This window comes from Engystomops pustulosus, chromosome 2, assembly GCF_040894005.1.
Source record: "Engystomops pustulosus chromosome 2, aEngPut4.maternal, whole genome shotgun sequence".
NCBI lineage: Eukaryota > Metazoa > Chordata > Amphibia > Anura > Leptodactylidae > Engystomops > Engystomops pustulosus.
The window spans coordinates 108,766,412-108,780,901 of record NC_092412.1 but is presented as its reverse complement, the minus strand read 5'-3'; the positions used below and the strand labels follow the sequence as shown (position 1 = coordinate 108,780,901).

At 34.3% G+C, this 14,490-nt stretch overlaps 1 protein-coding gene across 13 annotated transcripts in view; it reads left to right on the top strand.

Moving 5' to 3' along the window:
- The window catches only part of DMD (dystrophin), a 1,566,296-nt gene that overhangs the window by 297,565 nt on the left and 1,254,241 nt on the right, over positions 1–14,490 (top strand). For all 13 annotated transcript variants that reach the window (XR_011853162.1, XR_011853161.1, XM_072135922.1 and 10 more), the window contains one exon: positions 9,928–9,989. Coding sequence is in view for 11 of the 13 variants with exons in the window: in XM_072135922.1 (XP_071992023.1) it covers positions 9,928–9,989 (62 nt within the window). In the remaining 2 variants the exon portion in view is untranslated. The remainder of the gene's footprint in view (positions 1–9,927; positions 9,990–14,490) is intronic.

Below are 14,490 nucleotides of genomic sequence, written 5' to 3'. Positions count from 1 at the left end.
TAATATAACATGATTTATTTAGCCATTCCATACAATTTATTTGATCAACTTCAAATCTTGCTCACTAGAGATTTGATTATTTGATAAATTTAGTAATTTAGTCTTTATTGCCTTCATTATATACCACATCTCTGATATGCTTTGTGAAATGTTCTATAAATACACTTACTAAAGTCTACTCAAGACTCAGGGTTCATTCGTATGGCTGTATATGGTCTATAGAATGTGTCTCCTTGACTTAGCTCTGTCCTGGGACTAGGACTCCAATAACCATAGTTGTCAATGAAGCATGAAGTGGGACAACTATCCTGTACTGTATTCATGTTTTCATTACTATACAGTTTTTCCCAAGGGAAGAAGGGGTGCAGATCTACTGTAGCAATCTTTTTACTTAGTTTATTTCACTGCTCCATTTAATAAGTTGGACAACCTCTTCAATTCCAAAAATGAACTTGGTTATGCAGAATTAGAAATCAAGAAAGAAATTTATCAAAATTGTCTGGGACAAAACTATTCTTAGTTTCTCATGTGAACCATTTGGAGATCAGATTTCATTTTATAAACTCCTGTGGTAAAATGAAAGCTGTGCTTTGATTGGTTGCAATTAACAAGCTGTCTAAAAGTAAGAATGTTCTTAGTTGCCCATGGCAACCAATTACAACTCCCCTATTCATGAGCAGTGGTAAAATGAAAGCTGAGTTTTAATTGGTTGGTAACTTATAACATTCTTACTTTTAGACAGCTTGATAAATTTATCCCAATATCTGTATACATGTTGCAGCATAACTTTCTATTTTATAACATAGTACAAGTGGCATGGAAATAAAGTCCAGCCTTAAAATGGAAAAGCAGATTCAATACATTGTGTTATTGTTTTTCTTATAAAATAAGGTCAAGCTAATAATGCTAAACTTTAACTTATTAAAGCTGGTATTAATTATAAACTTGCACTGTTGTAATTTGTAAAAACAAGATTATTCCATTACAAAAAGTCAAACTAAGAATGATAACTGATGTTCCAATTATAGATGCTTTCTACGCACAGTGGAACTGCCAACATTACAAAGCTCATCATTAATCCACAGTATTCCCCAGCACATCCATCCATATAATGATACAAAATCCTTTTTTAAATGTCGCCACAGTTTGAACATTGTCCATGTTCAAAAGAAACAAATATAACATTCCTTTCAGCTCCCCCAAGAAGATAAATATGGTCAAGGTAATGGGTTTCTGAAAGTATGCAAATAATGCACAATTATCTTAACAATAATCAGTAGAGAAAATAAAACTGCTAATAAAGAAAACAGTGGCTACATATTCTTCTATTAAGATTTTATTTAAAGGAAATGTACCATTTGATTTCATACTTTATGAACCCAACATACCTTGAGAATGCTGTATCTACACTGATGCAGGATCATATTTTGGTTAATACCTGAGATGAGTGGTTTTGCTGAAAAAAAACAATTATAACATTCAGAATCTTGGGAAAGCTGGGTCAAGCTGCCTTCATAAACACATGACACACAGAGCTTGGCATTAGACATGGAGGTAGTCAAGCATGACTAATCAACCTGAGCTGGATCATTCATACACAGCATTCATCCTGCAGTGAGTAATTCATGTGCAAGGAGAAGTGCTGAACCAGCTATAGAAGCGAGACAGCTTCATTATCATAATTTTATCATTGTTTTATCAACAAAACCACTCAGCTCAGGGATTAAACAAGATATGATCCTGCATAAATGTAGCTACAACATTCTCAATGTATGTTTGCTTCATATTGCATCAAATCAAATGGTAGGTTTTCTTTAATACAAATTCATCCTGTGAGCCCTCTCTATACACCCGCACCCGCCGTGCGATGTACTACAACGTCACATGTCAGTAAGCAGTTAAAGACTTAATGCCCACAATTGATGCCAACAATGATCGTAGGCATTAAAGACAGGGGAGTTTGAGCCAGAACTTTGCTTTGCTCTGCTCTGCTCAGCGCAACTTACTGTAATTTCCTAGCTATAGAAAATTTCAGTTCTATATTTTTCATTTAAATAAATTCAATAATAGCCTTTGTCATCGAATTATGTAACAACATCCATGTAATTATGTTCTCTCCCCAACCTGTCCATGTACCAATATTTTGCCTATTTTATGCGTTATCCCAACTTAATCAGTGTTTTGCCTATTTTATGTGTTGCCCTTACTCAACATTATAGTAATAATAATAAAATCACTCTTATGATTAGCTTTTATATATAAATCTCCAGGATTTAGAAAAACAAATTTGGAATTGTCCAAAAATTTAGTGCCAACTCATTTGAGTTCTGCAAACAATATATTGTTTTCCTTAGTACCATAATGTGATAATTTAGTGTCCTGTGTTGATAAGAGGTCTCAACATATACTTTTCCAATAAATACAACCTGTAGTGTAGTCTTTTTGCTTATGATAAAAAAATCTACTGTGCATTTCATTGTTAAATGGTCCACATTTATATAATAGCTAGTGTTTGTGTGGGTTTCCTCCAGTTTACTCCCACATACTGGTAGGTTGATTAGATTGTGAGCCCCATGGCGTCAAGGGCTGATTTGGCAAGCTCTGTAGTCGCTATATATATAAATGAATAATAATTATTATTAAATAAAGAATTATTATTATTCCAGTATTCACCCCTATCTTTCTGACAAGACAGGACTATTATGTCACCATGTCAACCAATGACTAGAGCCCTTATACTCATTTTTTTGGAAAAGTGACTGGGATGGAAGGATTAAGGGTAGGGTAGGAGTTTTGAAGGATTATATAAAGTTGTAAAGTATAAGTATGGTGAAATTAAGAAAACCGACCCTCATAAATGGGGTACATCCTTCCCTGGCTGCAACAATTAGAGTATGGAGCCACACAACTTTGACAGTGTAAGTGATTTACAGGTGTAATAAAGAATTGGCACAATGGGTTTCTAAGCAAAATTGCTTTTAGAAGAAACAGTTTTTACTAATATGGACGTATCAAGAGAGCTGTAATTAAAATACCTAGCAAAGCTGCCCTGACATGTGCCAGAGATTTTATTATATTTAACACCCATTAATTAATTAGCCAATTAAGAAATGTGTAAACTAAAAAAATCCATCAGGTAATACATATGAGCGAGTGAGTATAGATCTTATGATAACACATTGTAATACATTTTCCAAATGCAGGCCTCTGAGATTTTAATATTTCATGGGTCATTTTAAATTGATGGATAGGCTTCATATTTTTCTTGACTTCCCAGCAATAATGATTTAGCTAACCTGCCACTTTCTAGAAAGGTGTTATGTAATCTAATAGAAGATATATTGATGCTATATCCAGCGGTAACATGTTTTTTTTTCTTCTAAATTGTAAAGTCTATTATATACTATATTACATATGACTGTACTCAGCAAAATCTAGTACTATTCTTTCAATGAATCAGCAGAATACTTCATAATGTACGTATATTACTTTATAAAGCATACAAAATTATCACATTTTTTTGACCGGAGAAAATTTAGTTTTGTGTTGTATCAACTGACACGTAAAGTATACACTCAAATGAACAATATATAAGTATTTGAAATGTAGCTAACATATAGGTGAAAAATTACATTATAGTAAATTGTGATAATAGCTTCTTTGACGCATTACATTGTACTATACCATTGTCTTGTTTGCATGGGCTAAGAAGAACCATTCAATCAGGGGTACCACGTACTTACAGTCAAGCTCCTAATAGCCGTTCAAGCTCTAAGAACCTGTGATCAACAATGACAATAGTATCAAAGACATTCTAAGCACTGTCCCCCTTGCATTGGCACCTTACAGAGGTAAGTATAAACTTATACTTACCTCTCCTGGCAGTCCTGTTGTCTCACGCCATGGCTTGTCGGCACCATGCTCCGGCACGGCGGCAGGGGATCGATGCTTTCTTAATTAAAAAAATATAAAAACGTCCAAAACAATGACTTCAAGAGATTGAGAAGAGACAAACTTTTATGTAAACGTTAATGTATAATATAATTAATGAGTGTTTATTAATAAAAACACAGGGCTGTTATAAAAGATAAGCGAATCATCAAAAATTTGATTTGATCTTGTACAAAATTTTACATTTTCCCCCTCCCTCAGCTCTGCGTTTAATGACAGTAGAATCAAATTAGAAAAGATTGATTTAATTTAGTGTCTGAAGAATGCAGATTCCAATTTATGAATCAATAGATACAAATAGATACCCTCATCTCTAACTATTAAGTATGCTTTAATGAAAAACTAGTTGTCTTCAGAAGCAACTAAAACATTGGAAATGAGACAATAAGTGAGCTCCTATGTTCACATTTATCAGTTGACTTCAGCTTTGTTATCCTACTTTAGTTTTTAGTGTGGGAAAAACAAATCCTTAATTAACATCTTTTATCTTCAAAAGAGAAACACAATGGCCATGGGAGTCAACGCAGGATAACGTGAGTTACAGCCAGATCACCTATATATTTTTTAAACACTCAGACAACACCTTTAATGAAAAAAAGGGAAGTTGGCAAGATGGTTACTGCTGGTTAATGATTAGGCTGCTGTGTATGTCCAAGAGACACATATGTGGAGACATACTTGTGTATATGCTGTTGCAGGGGTGCTCTATTCCAAAACACAAAGATTCTTCATTGCTCAAGTATTAAAAGTATAAAGGAAAGAAAACAGGTTAAGGGAGTAAGACAGAGGAGCTCTTTATACAAGAGACGGCCGTTTGGCGCGTAAAGTGCTCTATGTGCGAAATGGCCATTTTTTTCAGCAAAACCACTCAGCTCAGGGATTAACTAAGATATGATCCTGCAACAGTGTAGCTACAGCATTTTGAAGGTATGTTTGCTTCATAATGCATCAAATCAAATGGTAGGTTTCCTTTAATCTGTTTTTATGTAACTAGCTGAAATAAAGAATCAATCATATGACATTGCAGGACGGGTGAGTGCCGTTCTTTCCTTTATATTTTTAATACTCAACCCCTTTAATGTGTGCTAGTGAACTGGGCCTTTGCAAGAATATCACTTTATGTATATGACATAAAAATTTAGTAAATTCAGAAATTGAGACTAAGTAAATTAATGAAAGGTTAAAGAAAATTATTATTGCTCTAAATAAATACATACAGAATTGATAGTGCCTGTTTTACAAGTGAATTCAATACTTTCAGATACAAAAGAGTTGATACATAAAAACCTGGCATACATATGATATGCAGTATGCTTTTCTTAAGTAGCTTCTTTGCTTGAGAGATTTAAGAGAACTGAGAATTCTATATATCAGTAAGAAGACAAGTTTATATCCAACTTATAATTGATGGCAGCAACCTGCAGTGCCAGCACAGTATTAAGCTGATGCAGTATTTGCCTTAGAAACTATGTCTCAATAGTTTATTTAGCCCTATTTAGATTTAAACTTTCATAGTACATTTCTACTTTTTTGTGAGTTTTTAAAGGATTATTATACATTAAGAACAAACAAAAATAATAATAATTTTCACATCCCACACATTTTACTTTCCTTACTGCAACTGGAATGGGAAATTAAATTAGATATCTGATCCCAAGGTTGCGAAAGTTTCATGTTGCACCCTATATCTGAAAATACTTTCTTAAGATCTGATATAATGTAATATGACAATAGTTTTTTTTCCATTGTTCCACTGAAGGAATATTTTCTGAGAGCCAGTATAGCTGCAGATAGCACAAACAATATATATATATATATATATATATATATATATATATATATATGAGAGAGAAAACAAAAAATCAAGCCGGTGGGCAAAGAAAATATTAATTTCAAAGTGAGACATTTTTACAACTCAAATCAACATAAAATATATGTTATTTTTGTTATTTGCTATCTGTCAATGTTGTTCATAAGATATTTTGGCCACAAAGGTGCTAAATTTAATGTGTTGAATTCCAAGAAAAATAAGTCTGAAAAATTTGTATTAAAAGGCTCACCACCCTCCTACCATGGCTTATTATCAAAAAAAGATGAAAAATGGAAATGCATACAGCTCAGCTGCATTATAATTCATGGAAGGAAAAGACTAGACAGAAAATGCACTTTTAAATGAGATTGTTATATGCAGAATTTAAGGTCTGTGTTTCATTTTTTCCTTTTCTTCAATTTTTATAATAATTCATGTAATAAACAATCATCCCAACATTCTGTGCTATTAAGAGAGTCAAATTAAAGGAACTCATTTCAATTTGTGTCATCAAAGTTGTAAATAGCATAAGATAAACATACATCAGGCTTAATTGCGTCCTCACCAATTAGGCTATTTATAGACATTTTGCTAACTATGATCTAACAGTAAAAAGAAAAAGATGTTTTTGTATTAGCTTTTAAGTGACACAAATGAGATAAACTGAGTCATTAATTTAGCTACCCAGCAGACATGTTATAAGCATGCTTTCTTAATTAAAAAAATATAAAAACGTCCAAAACAATGACTTCAAGAGATTGAGAAGAGACAAACTTTTATGTAAACATTAATGTATAATATAATTAATGAGTGTTTATTAATAAAAACACAGGACTGTTATAAAAGATAAGCGAATCATCAAAAATTTGATTTGATCTTGTACAAAATTTTACATTTTCCCCCTCCCTCAGCTCCGTGGTTAATGACAGTAGAAACAAATCAGAAAAGATTGATTTAATTTAGTGTCTGAAGAATGCAGATTCCAATTTATGAATCAATAGATACAAATAGATACCCTCATCTCTAACTATTAAGTATGCTTTAATGAAAAACTAGTTGTCTTCAGAAGCAACTAAAACATTGGAAATGAGACAATAAGTGAGCTGCTATGTTCACATTCATCAGTTGTCTTCAGCTTTGTTATCCTACTTTAGTTTTTAGTGTAGGAAAAACAAATCCTTAATTAACATCTTTTGTCTTCAAAAGAGAAACACAATGGCAAAGGTTTCAATGATAACTTCTCAAAAGACCTCCCTGGCAGCCAATGCTGCTTAACCTTATCATAGCAATATTGATTATTAGTGGAGAAGAAATACCAAAACCCAAATTAACCATTTCCACAAAAAAATAAAAAAATTGAAGAGGCTGTTCCCGCCGGATACATCAAAAGGCATAAGCTACTGGCAGGGCCACCGGCTAAAACTATGCCTGGTGTGACCTGGCTTAGTTTTGCATAAAAAATTGAAAGTTTGCAGGTTTTTAAAAAGTATGCAAGCAAGGGCCAGGAGAACCCCTTGCCCACCCACTGCTCCAGGGGCCGCACCCCTCTACACCAAATATTTTGTTTAGTGGTGTAGTCACGATAATAATCTCAAATTCTTGCAGTGACAAGAATTTGTGATTATTTCAGTTTTATGGTGTAGAAATACTTAAAATCATAAATCTCCCCGTTTGTTTTTTGGGCTCATTCTATGAACTCTATGTTCTATGTTCCTTTCACATATTTTATTTTGGATTCAATATTTTAGTAATTGCCTGAACCATGTTAGCAGAATTATTTACTATATCTGAAACAAATTAAGAGTTTCCTTGGCTGTGTGTTTTGGATCAATGTCTTACCCAAATGCCCATCTCTGTTTCGTTGTAATCATCCCAGTAGATGGCAGCAGACATTTATCAAGAATGTCTCTGTATATTTGTCTATTTAACCTTCCTTCATTTGCATGAAAATTACAAGGACAGCATGGTGAAAATCAATCCCAACCATGATGTAACCACCTCAAAATATGCTTGAACATGCTCTCAACATGAGTGTGCATACAGGCCAAGGAGGCTGAGTACATTTCTTAATATTTTCTTGTACAACTCTTCTGACAATTCTTTTATCTTGGTCTGTAATCTTGCAGGGAACACCTGGCTATGGATCGTTTATTGTGCAATAATGTTCTTTCCACTTCTGGATTGTGGCCTTAACATTGCTCACTAGAACCTTCAATAGTGTAGAAATGTGTCTGTTTCCTCTTGTGTGTCCCCTTGGTAATGAGAAACCTAGGGCATCCGATGAATCAGTTGATATTATTTTTAATTAAGTGACAGTAATTGCTTTCCAATTACTAAAATATTTTAGCTGGTGTTATGTTTTGCACCTCTCTATTTTCATGTGTTTATTGCACTTAGAAAATATGTGAAATCTACAATTTTTATACAATATTAAGTACATTATTAGGATTTTTTACACATTATACAAAATGTCCCTTTTATCTTAAGCTAACATGACATCCCTAAGGAAAAAAAAATGTTTCAGCCTTTGCTTCTAGGATTTAATGTCATATGACATTTTACCTTGACCAAATATCTTTTTGTAAAATCTTTTATCTTTGAAACCTTATAATGCACATGTTCAATGTAATCTCTTCAGGAATTTCCTATTTGTAAATTTTGGATAAATCATTTATTATTGCTTTATCATAACATTTAAATGATCAGGGTTGTGGTATAGTAATCTAATCAGAATGCATTTTCCAAAAGGAATAGACTAGCATCTGTAGACACCGCTTGGCTATGTGAGTGGCAATTCATGAAGGCTCAGCGGAGAAACCAAGATTTTGACCTTTTAGGCCACCTTTTCAGGTTTAGGCTGTCAATAGATGAGAGTCTGTTCTGCATTAGAAAACAAAGAATGGTTTAGGTATTGCCCGATATCAAGTTACTTAAACGTAGCAAGAGAAGCTCCTTTGTTGTCTCTTACACTATCTTGGAAAAACAATTTTGTCTAATTCATAAAATCACATTAAAGATTGCATAACATACATTCCAGATCTGGAATAAGGTTGTTGTGTAAGAAACATACCCAAAGTTGTCTCAAGGTGACATGGGAAGACTCCTATTGGCAGCAGCCCTACCATGCACTAAGGCTCTGATAGTGTGTATAATATCACAACTCAGAAAGTAAATCATAATACTTAACCCTGCTACATTTTCTCTCAGTTTCTTATTCTTTCTTATTCTTGTCATCATGTTGCTGACTTTTAAGGCACCATTGAGGCAAAACTTATTTTACCGCATTTGAAATATATTTGCATTTTCTAGTAATTATGTGACTTGCAGCCCATTGGACTGTGGAAATAGTAGTGGGGACATAATTGGCCTTTTAGGTTTACAGAAATGACACATCTATGATTGCATCCCAGGGGTACTGAATCAAATGGAACATGTTCATTACATTCTGTTCTATAGATGCTGTGATCACTATAGGATGTAGCAAATTTACCAATGGGCTGAGATCAGTGAAGTCAGCTTTTTCACGATGTAGTTGGTTGTATATCATAGCTATTATTCCCCATAGTGGAAACAAAATTGTACAACGTGACATGGAAAGTTAATTATCTGAAGTTATGTTTCAAACTCAACATCATGACAGCCGTACATTTTCTTCCTTTCTGTTTTCATGTAAATGCAAAGTTTACCTTTAAATGTCTCACTACTGAAAATAATACCTTTAATCCATTGCATAAAATCATATAGATTTATAAAACATGTAGATAAAATGAACTTTTACATTCCATTTCCAAAATCCTGTTTTTTGTCAATGTAAAATCAAGATCCTTGTGGACCATGGGCCATCGTAGTTTGCCTGTCTATACTATATGCCAGAGGTAAACCCCATGATTTGTACAGCTTAGCAGTATTATTTGGCATTAATTGGGAGTAGCATGAATTCTAATTCTATTTTTCTTATCAATATTTTGACTTTTGCTTTGTGTACATTACAGTAAACTATTTACCTACAATTTTGATATCTCATATAACCCAAGGAATGCTTAGCGATCAGATGGAGATTTACCTTTTACGTACAAACTGAAAGGTTTCTACTATTAATATTTTCATGTTGCTTTCTGTCTCTTTTTTTTGTTAAACTAATTATCACATTATTTTTATGTTTTCAGATGAAAGAGAAGATGTTCAAAGAAAAACATTCACAAAATGGATAAATGCTCAGTTTGCAAAGGTATGCACCCATATTTCTTTGTTTTTCAGATGTTTACTACCTATAGCTTTATTAGTAAATATGTAAAAATGACTTGTTTTCTATAAATGAGTTTGCATTTGGAGCAATATGTGACCAATTATTATTTTTTTTTTTGAAGCATAAATATTTATTTTAAAATTTGATTTTCTTTAGAATGACACAGCATACAATGCAAAAAGTAAATCTGACATAACTTTTGTTATGGCCTCTAGTGAATCCTACCTGGTCAGTGTGAATTAAGTCCAGTAGGACCTGGAGTAACCTGTTAGCCAGGATTTTTGCGTATAATTTGGTATCACTATTAAGAAGGAAAATGGGCCTAAAATGTTGGGGTATATTCTGGGGTTTGGGGAGAGTAATGATAGTAGCTTCCAGCATCTCTGAGGGAAGTGATCCTTCCGTCATGACTTTCTTGAATATGTTTAGGAGGTAGGGGGTAAGAAGATGGCTGAATAATATCAGGTATTTGTTAGAAAACCCGCTGCTTGATAATGATAAATAATAATTCCTTTATTTATATAGCGCACACAGATTACACAGCACTACACAGAACTTGCCAAATCGATCCCTGTCCCCAATGGAGCTCACAATCTAATCAACCTACCAGTATGTTTTTGGACGGCCACAAATATTACTGTTTCTATTGGTTTATTTAGGGTCTCTAATTGGCCTTGTTTCAGTTTAGGGAGATGCTTTTCGATGAAAACTCATCTATTTTTACTTGAGTTGGCTGACACATCCCTTCATCCTCATTTAAATTGTACAAGGATGAGTAAAAAGAACCAAATAGGTTGACAATTTTTAAAGAATGAGTTTCTTTACTAGTCGGATTGCAGGGATTCAATAGAAAAGGGACAGACATTCTTTTTTTTTTCTGGTTTGATCTGCTTTGTTTATTTTATAATGTATAGTTAAAGCCCTGATTTTAATTCTTTCTCATAGTCAAAAAGTAGAGCAGCCCTTAAAGCTTGGCAAGTTTCAGTAAGGAGATTGTTATTGGTTGGACAGGTGTTGGTTTGCAAGTCCTACTCTGTTTTTCGGAGTTGTTGAAGGTGACCTGTCATCCTTTTATTTTTTTGTTTCTGAAAATGGTACCCCTGAGGGTACGCCTGACTGCCACCTTTTGTGCCAACCACAAATTAAAAATCTTCACTCACAATTCAATGTTATGTTGGAAATATTCCAGAATGGAAATGGTAAGTCTATCTTTGTATGTTGGAAGGGAGTATATAAATGGGGTGTTCCTCCAAAACCTTTATGAAGGAGTATTGTAAGACCGAGACAAATTTATAAAAATTGGGGAACGAACGGACCAAGTCGTCGTTCCTATGCTATAAGTACACTTATCTGCTAAACTTAATTCTATACTAATAAATTATCTATGTCTATGTGAGTAAAAAGTATATTCTCTTGATGATGCAATTAAGCATCTATATGCATCATAGAATTCTTCCTTGTGAAACCACGACATGAGAAATACCCTGCTGTTGATTGTTGTATCCATAGAGGATTCTGGGATAATATTGAAGTCTCCGAATTACAAAAGGTTACCTTTTTGGAGTTACCCTACTTTTTTCAATATTCTATCAGCCTGGCTTTTTTATGTTTCTGTGTAAGAAGTGGGGTCTTCCTGGGTATCCTACCATACAGTCCATTTTCATTCAGACGCTGACGGATAGTACGGGTTGACCCCCTTGCGTTGAAATCTCTGGTCAATTTTTTTTTTTCTGTCCACATCTAGGGAGGTTAGCCACAGTGCCGTGGGCTTTACAATTCTTGATGACACTGCGCACGGTAGACACAGAAACATTCAGGTCTTTGGAGATGGACTTGTAGCCTTGAGAATGCTCATGCTTCCTCACAATTTCGATTCTCAGACAGTTCTTTGGTTTTCTTTCTTTTCTCCATACTCAGTGTGGTACACACAAGGACACACAACAGAGGTTGAGACAATTTTAATCTATTTCAACTGGCTGCAAGTGTGATTTAGTTATTGCAACCACCTGTTAGGTGCCACAGGTAAGTTACAGGTGCTGTTAATTACACAAATTACAAAAGCATCACATGATTTTTCAAACAGTGCCAAAACTTTTGCCCACCGCTTTTTTATGTTTCGTGTGGAATTATATACAATTTGGCTTTTTGACAATTCTTTTTGTGGTTTTCCACTGAAAACAAATTAAATGAAGATAATAATACCAAAGAATTTCTGATTGCAATCAATTTTTGGAAAAAACTGAGTATTATCTGACAATATTGCAGTGGTGCTAATACTTTTGGCCACCACTGTACGTTAACTAGTGTGAATGGAATTGAAGTTGGTGTACAGAACACAACAAGGTATTTCTCCATCTCATCAGAAATTGACTTTTCTACTTGGACACCTATATCATCTCTAAAAGCTATTAGTACCACTGCCTTTTTACTCTTGCATTGGCCATGTATATATGTGGGAATCTCTTATTGCTAAATGATGGACATTTTTGTTTCATGAAGTGTGTCTCTTTTAGACATATTATCCCTGCTTTTTCTATCTTAGCAACCCTCCATACCGATGGACTTTTGAACGGTGAGTTTAACCCCTTCACATTTAGCCTCATGACCTTAATTGACATCATATGGACCCTGTATAAGTTCTATTTCACTGAGCTGGCCTGACTCAGAACCAAATTACACTTAAACATGAAATAAACTGGTGTGGCGGAGGTCGGGACATGTTGCATCCTACTTCCTCTGTCATTTGAAAGAACATGAAGGATATGTAATAACCTGCAAAATTGGTGGGGGCAACAAAAGTTCACCTGAAGGCCTCACGTCCCAACATTGTAGCTTCCTCTGTATGAATTGCATCTTTTCAGGCCAGTCCTTCTGGATCACAGGTGGTTGACTCCTCCACCTCTCGCCCTTGCGCCTGATCCTGTTGGAACCCTCTGGATTTCATCTCTGCTAGCTGTTGCACCATCTTGGGAGTCCTCTGGCCTATTAGTGTCGGAGAAAAAGTCTGTTAGATGCCATGGGCCATTTTTAGCTGATCTTTTTCTGGTTAGAATGGTCCTGGATCCATGCTACTCCTTCCTGGATCCTCAAAACCATGCTCGGTACTGCTTAATTTGTTGCTTGTGTGGGCTCAGCTTCGTGCATCTGTCCTGAAGCTCAACCAGGCCACGCACACACCATTTATTTTATTTGAACCACAAAAATAAATATGCTAATGTTATGGATGTATATTTCTTTACACTTTCTCTTTTCTAGAAATGAATAGAGGTGTCTCACAAGATGGGCTGCTTTCTATGTCATTTTTGTCATATGTTACCTATTTGTTATGAATTGAGGTGTTTCAGTAGTTTCCTGACAATCCTTACTTAATTTGATCTATTTCTTTTGTTCAAAATGTAAAAGTGCAATGTTAGTATTCACATTAGTTGGAATTTCTATCCATAATCCTAAAATAGTGGGATTTTATGAATTTACAGCACACTATTTATAAATTTAACCTAAACAATAGTACAGTATACAGTCAGATTCCCTGTTCACTTCTGTAAAGACTGCAGGCAGTCAGTTGCCTAGGCCTAAAGTAAGTAAAACATTTTTTCAATTCATGGACTTTCAGGCTACATTTATCATTTTTAGGGTCACTAAGGAAAAACTTTTGGGGGCACTCATTGTGTCCTGTGAACCAGTTTTCTAGCATACAAGGTATGAAAAAGACTCTTCCCCTAACACATATCAGTTTCACCAGCAGTCCCATATACATTACTAGAAGTTGAACAGAATAGCATGTTTAAGCAGTGGAACAGAATATAATGCTCAGCTATCCATTGCAGTCCAATAAAGTCAATACACATAGAGAGAACCTGCCATTACAATGGAGGACTTGGCACCCCCATTCTTCATAGGTGTGGATTCTGTTGGTCAGGCACCTACTAGTCAAACACTTATAATTTATAATCTTGGGATTGGATTATAAATTGCAATTTTGTAAAAAAATGATTTCAGTAATTTGACTCATAATTACACTGACCTGCTCCACAGTTTTCCTGCTGCATTTTGCTAGTGTTCATAGTTATTATTGTTGGTTCTATTGAATCTGACAATTATTTAAGCAGGAATGGCTTATATTGATTTATTATCATGACATTATATTAAATCTGTTATAGTCTTAGTTGATTCGAATGTGCTAGACTTCCAATGATAAATAATCCTAAAATTTCCATATGTTATACTGCAGTTGAATTTAAAAACTGTATGTATTGCTGTAAAGTGGCCCTGTATTGTTCAGCTGTGATTTTTGTGGTCAAAGGGGGGCTTAAATCTTCAAATAAATCACAGCACATAATTGTCAATGTGCAATAAAGGGGGAATTATTGGTTTTTATAGTCTAGTCTATAGACTATAGTCTAGTTTTTTAGTTTAGTAAAGCTAATAAATAAATTTGTCACTTATGCTGTAATTTCTAACTAGTTATGACAGCAAGATAATG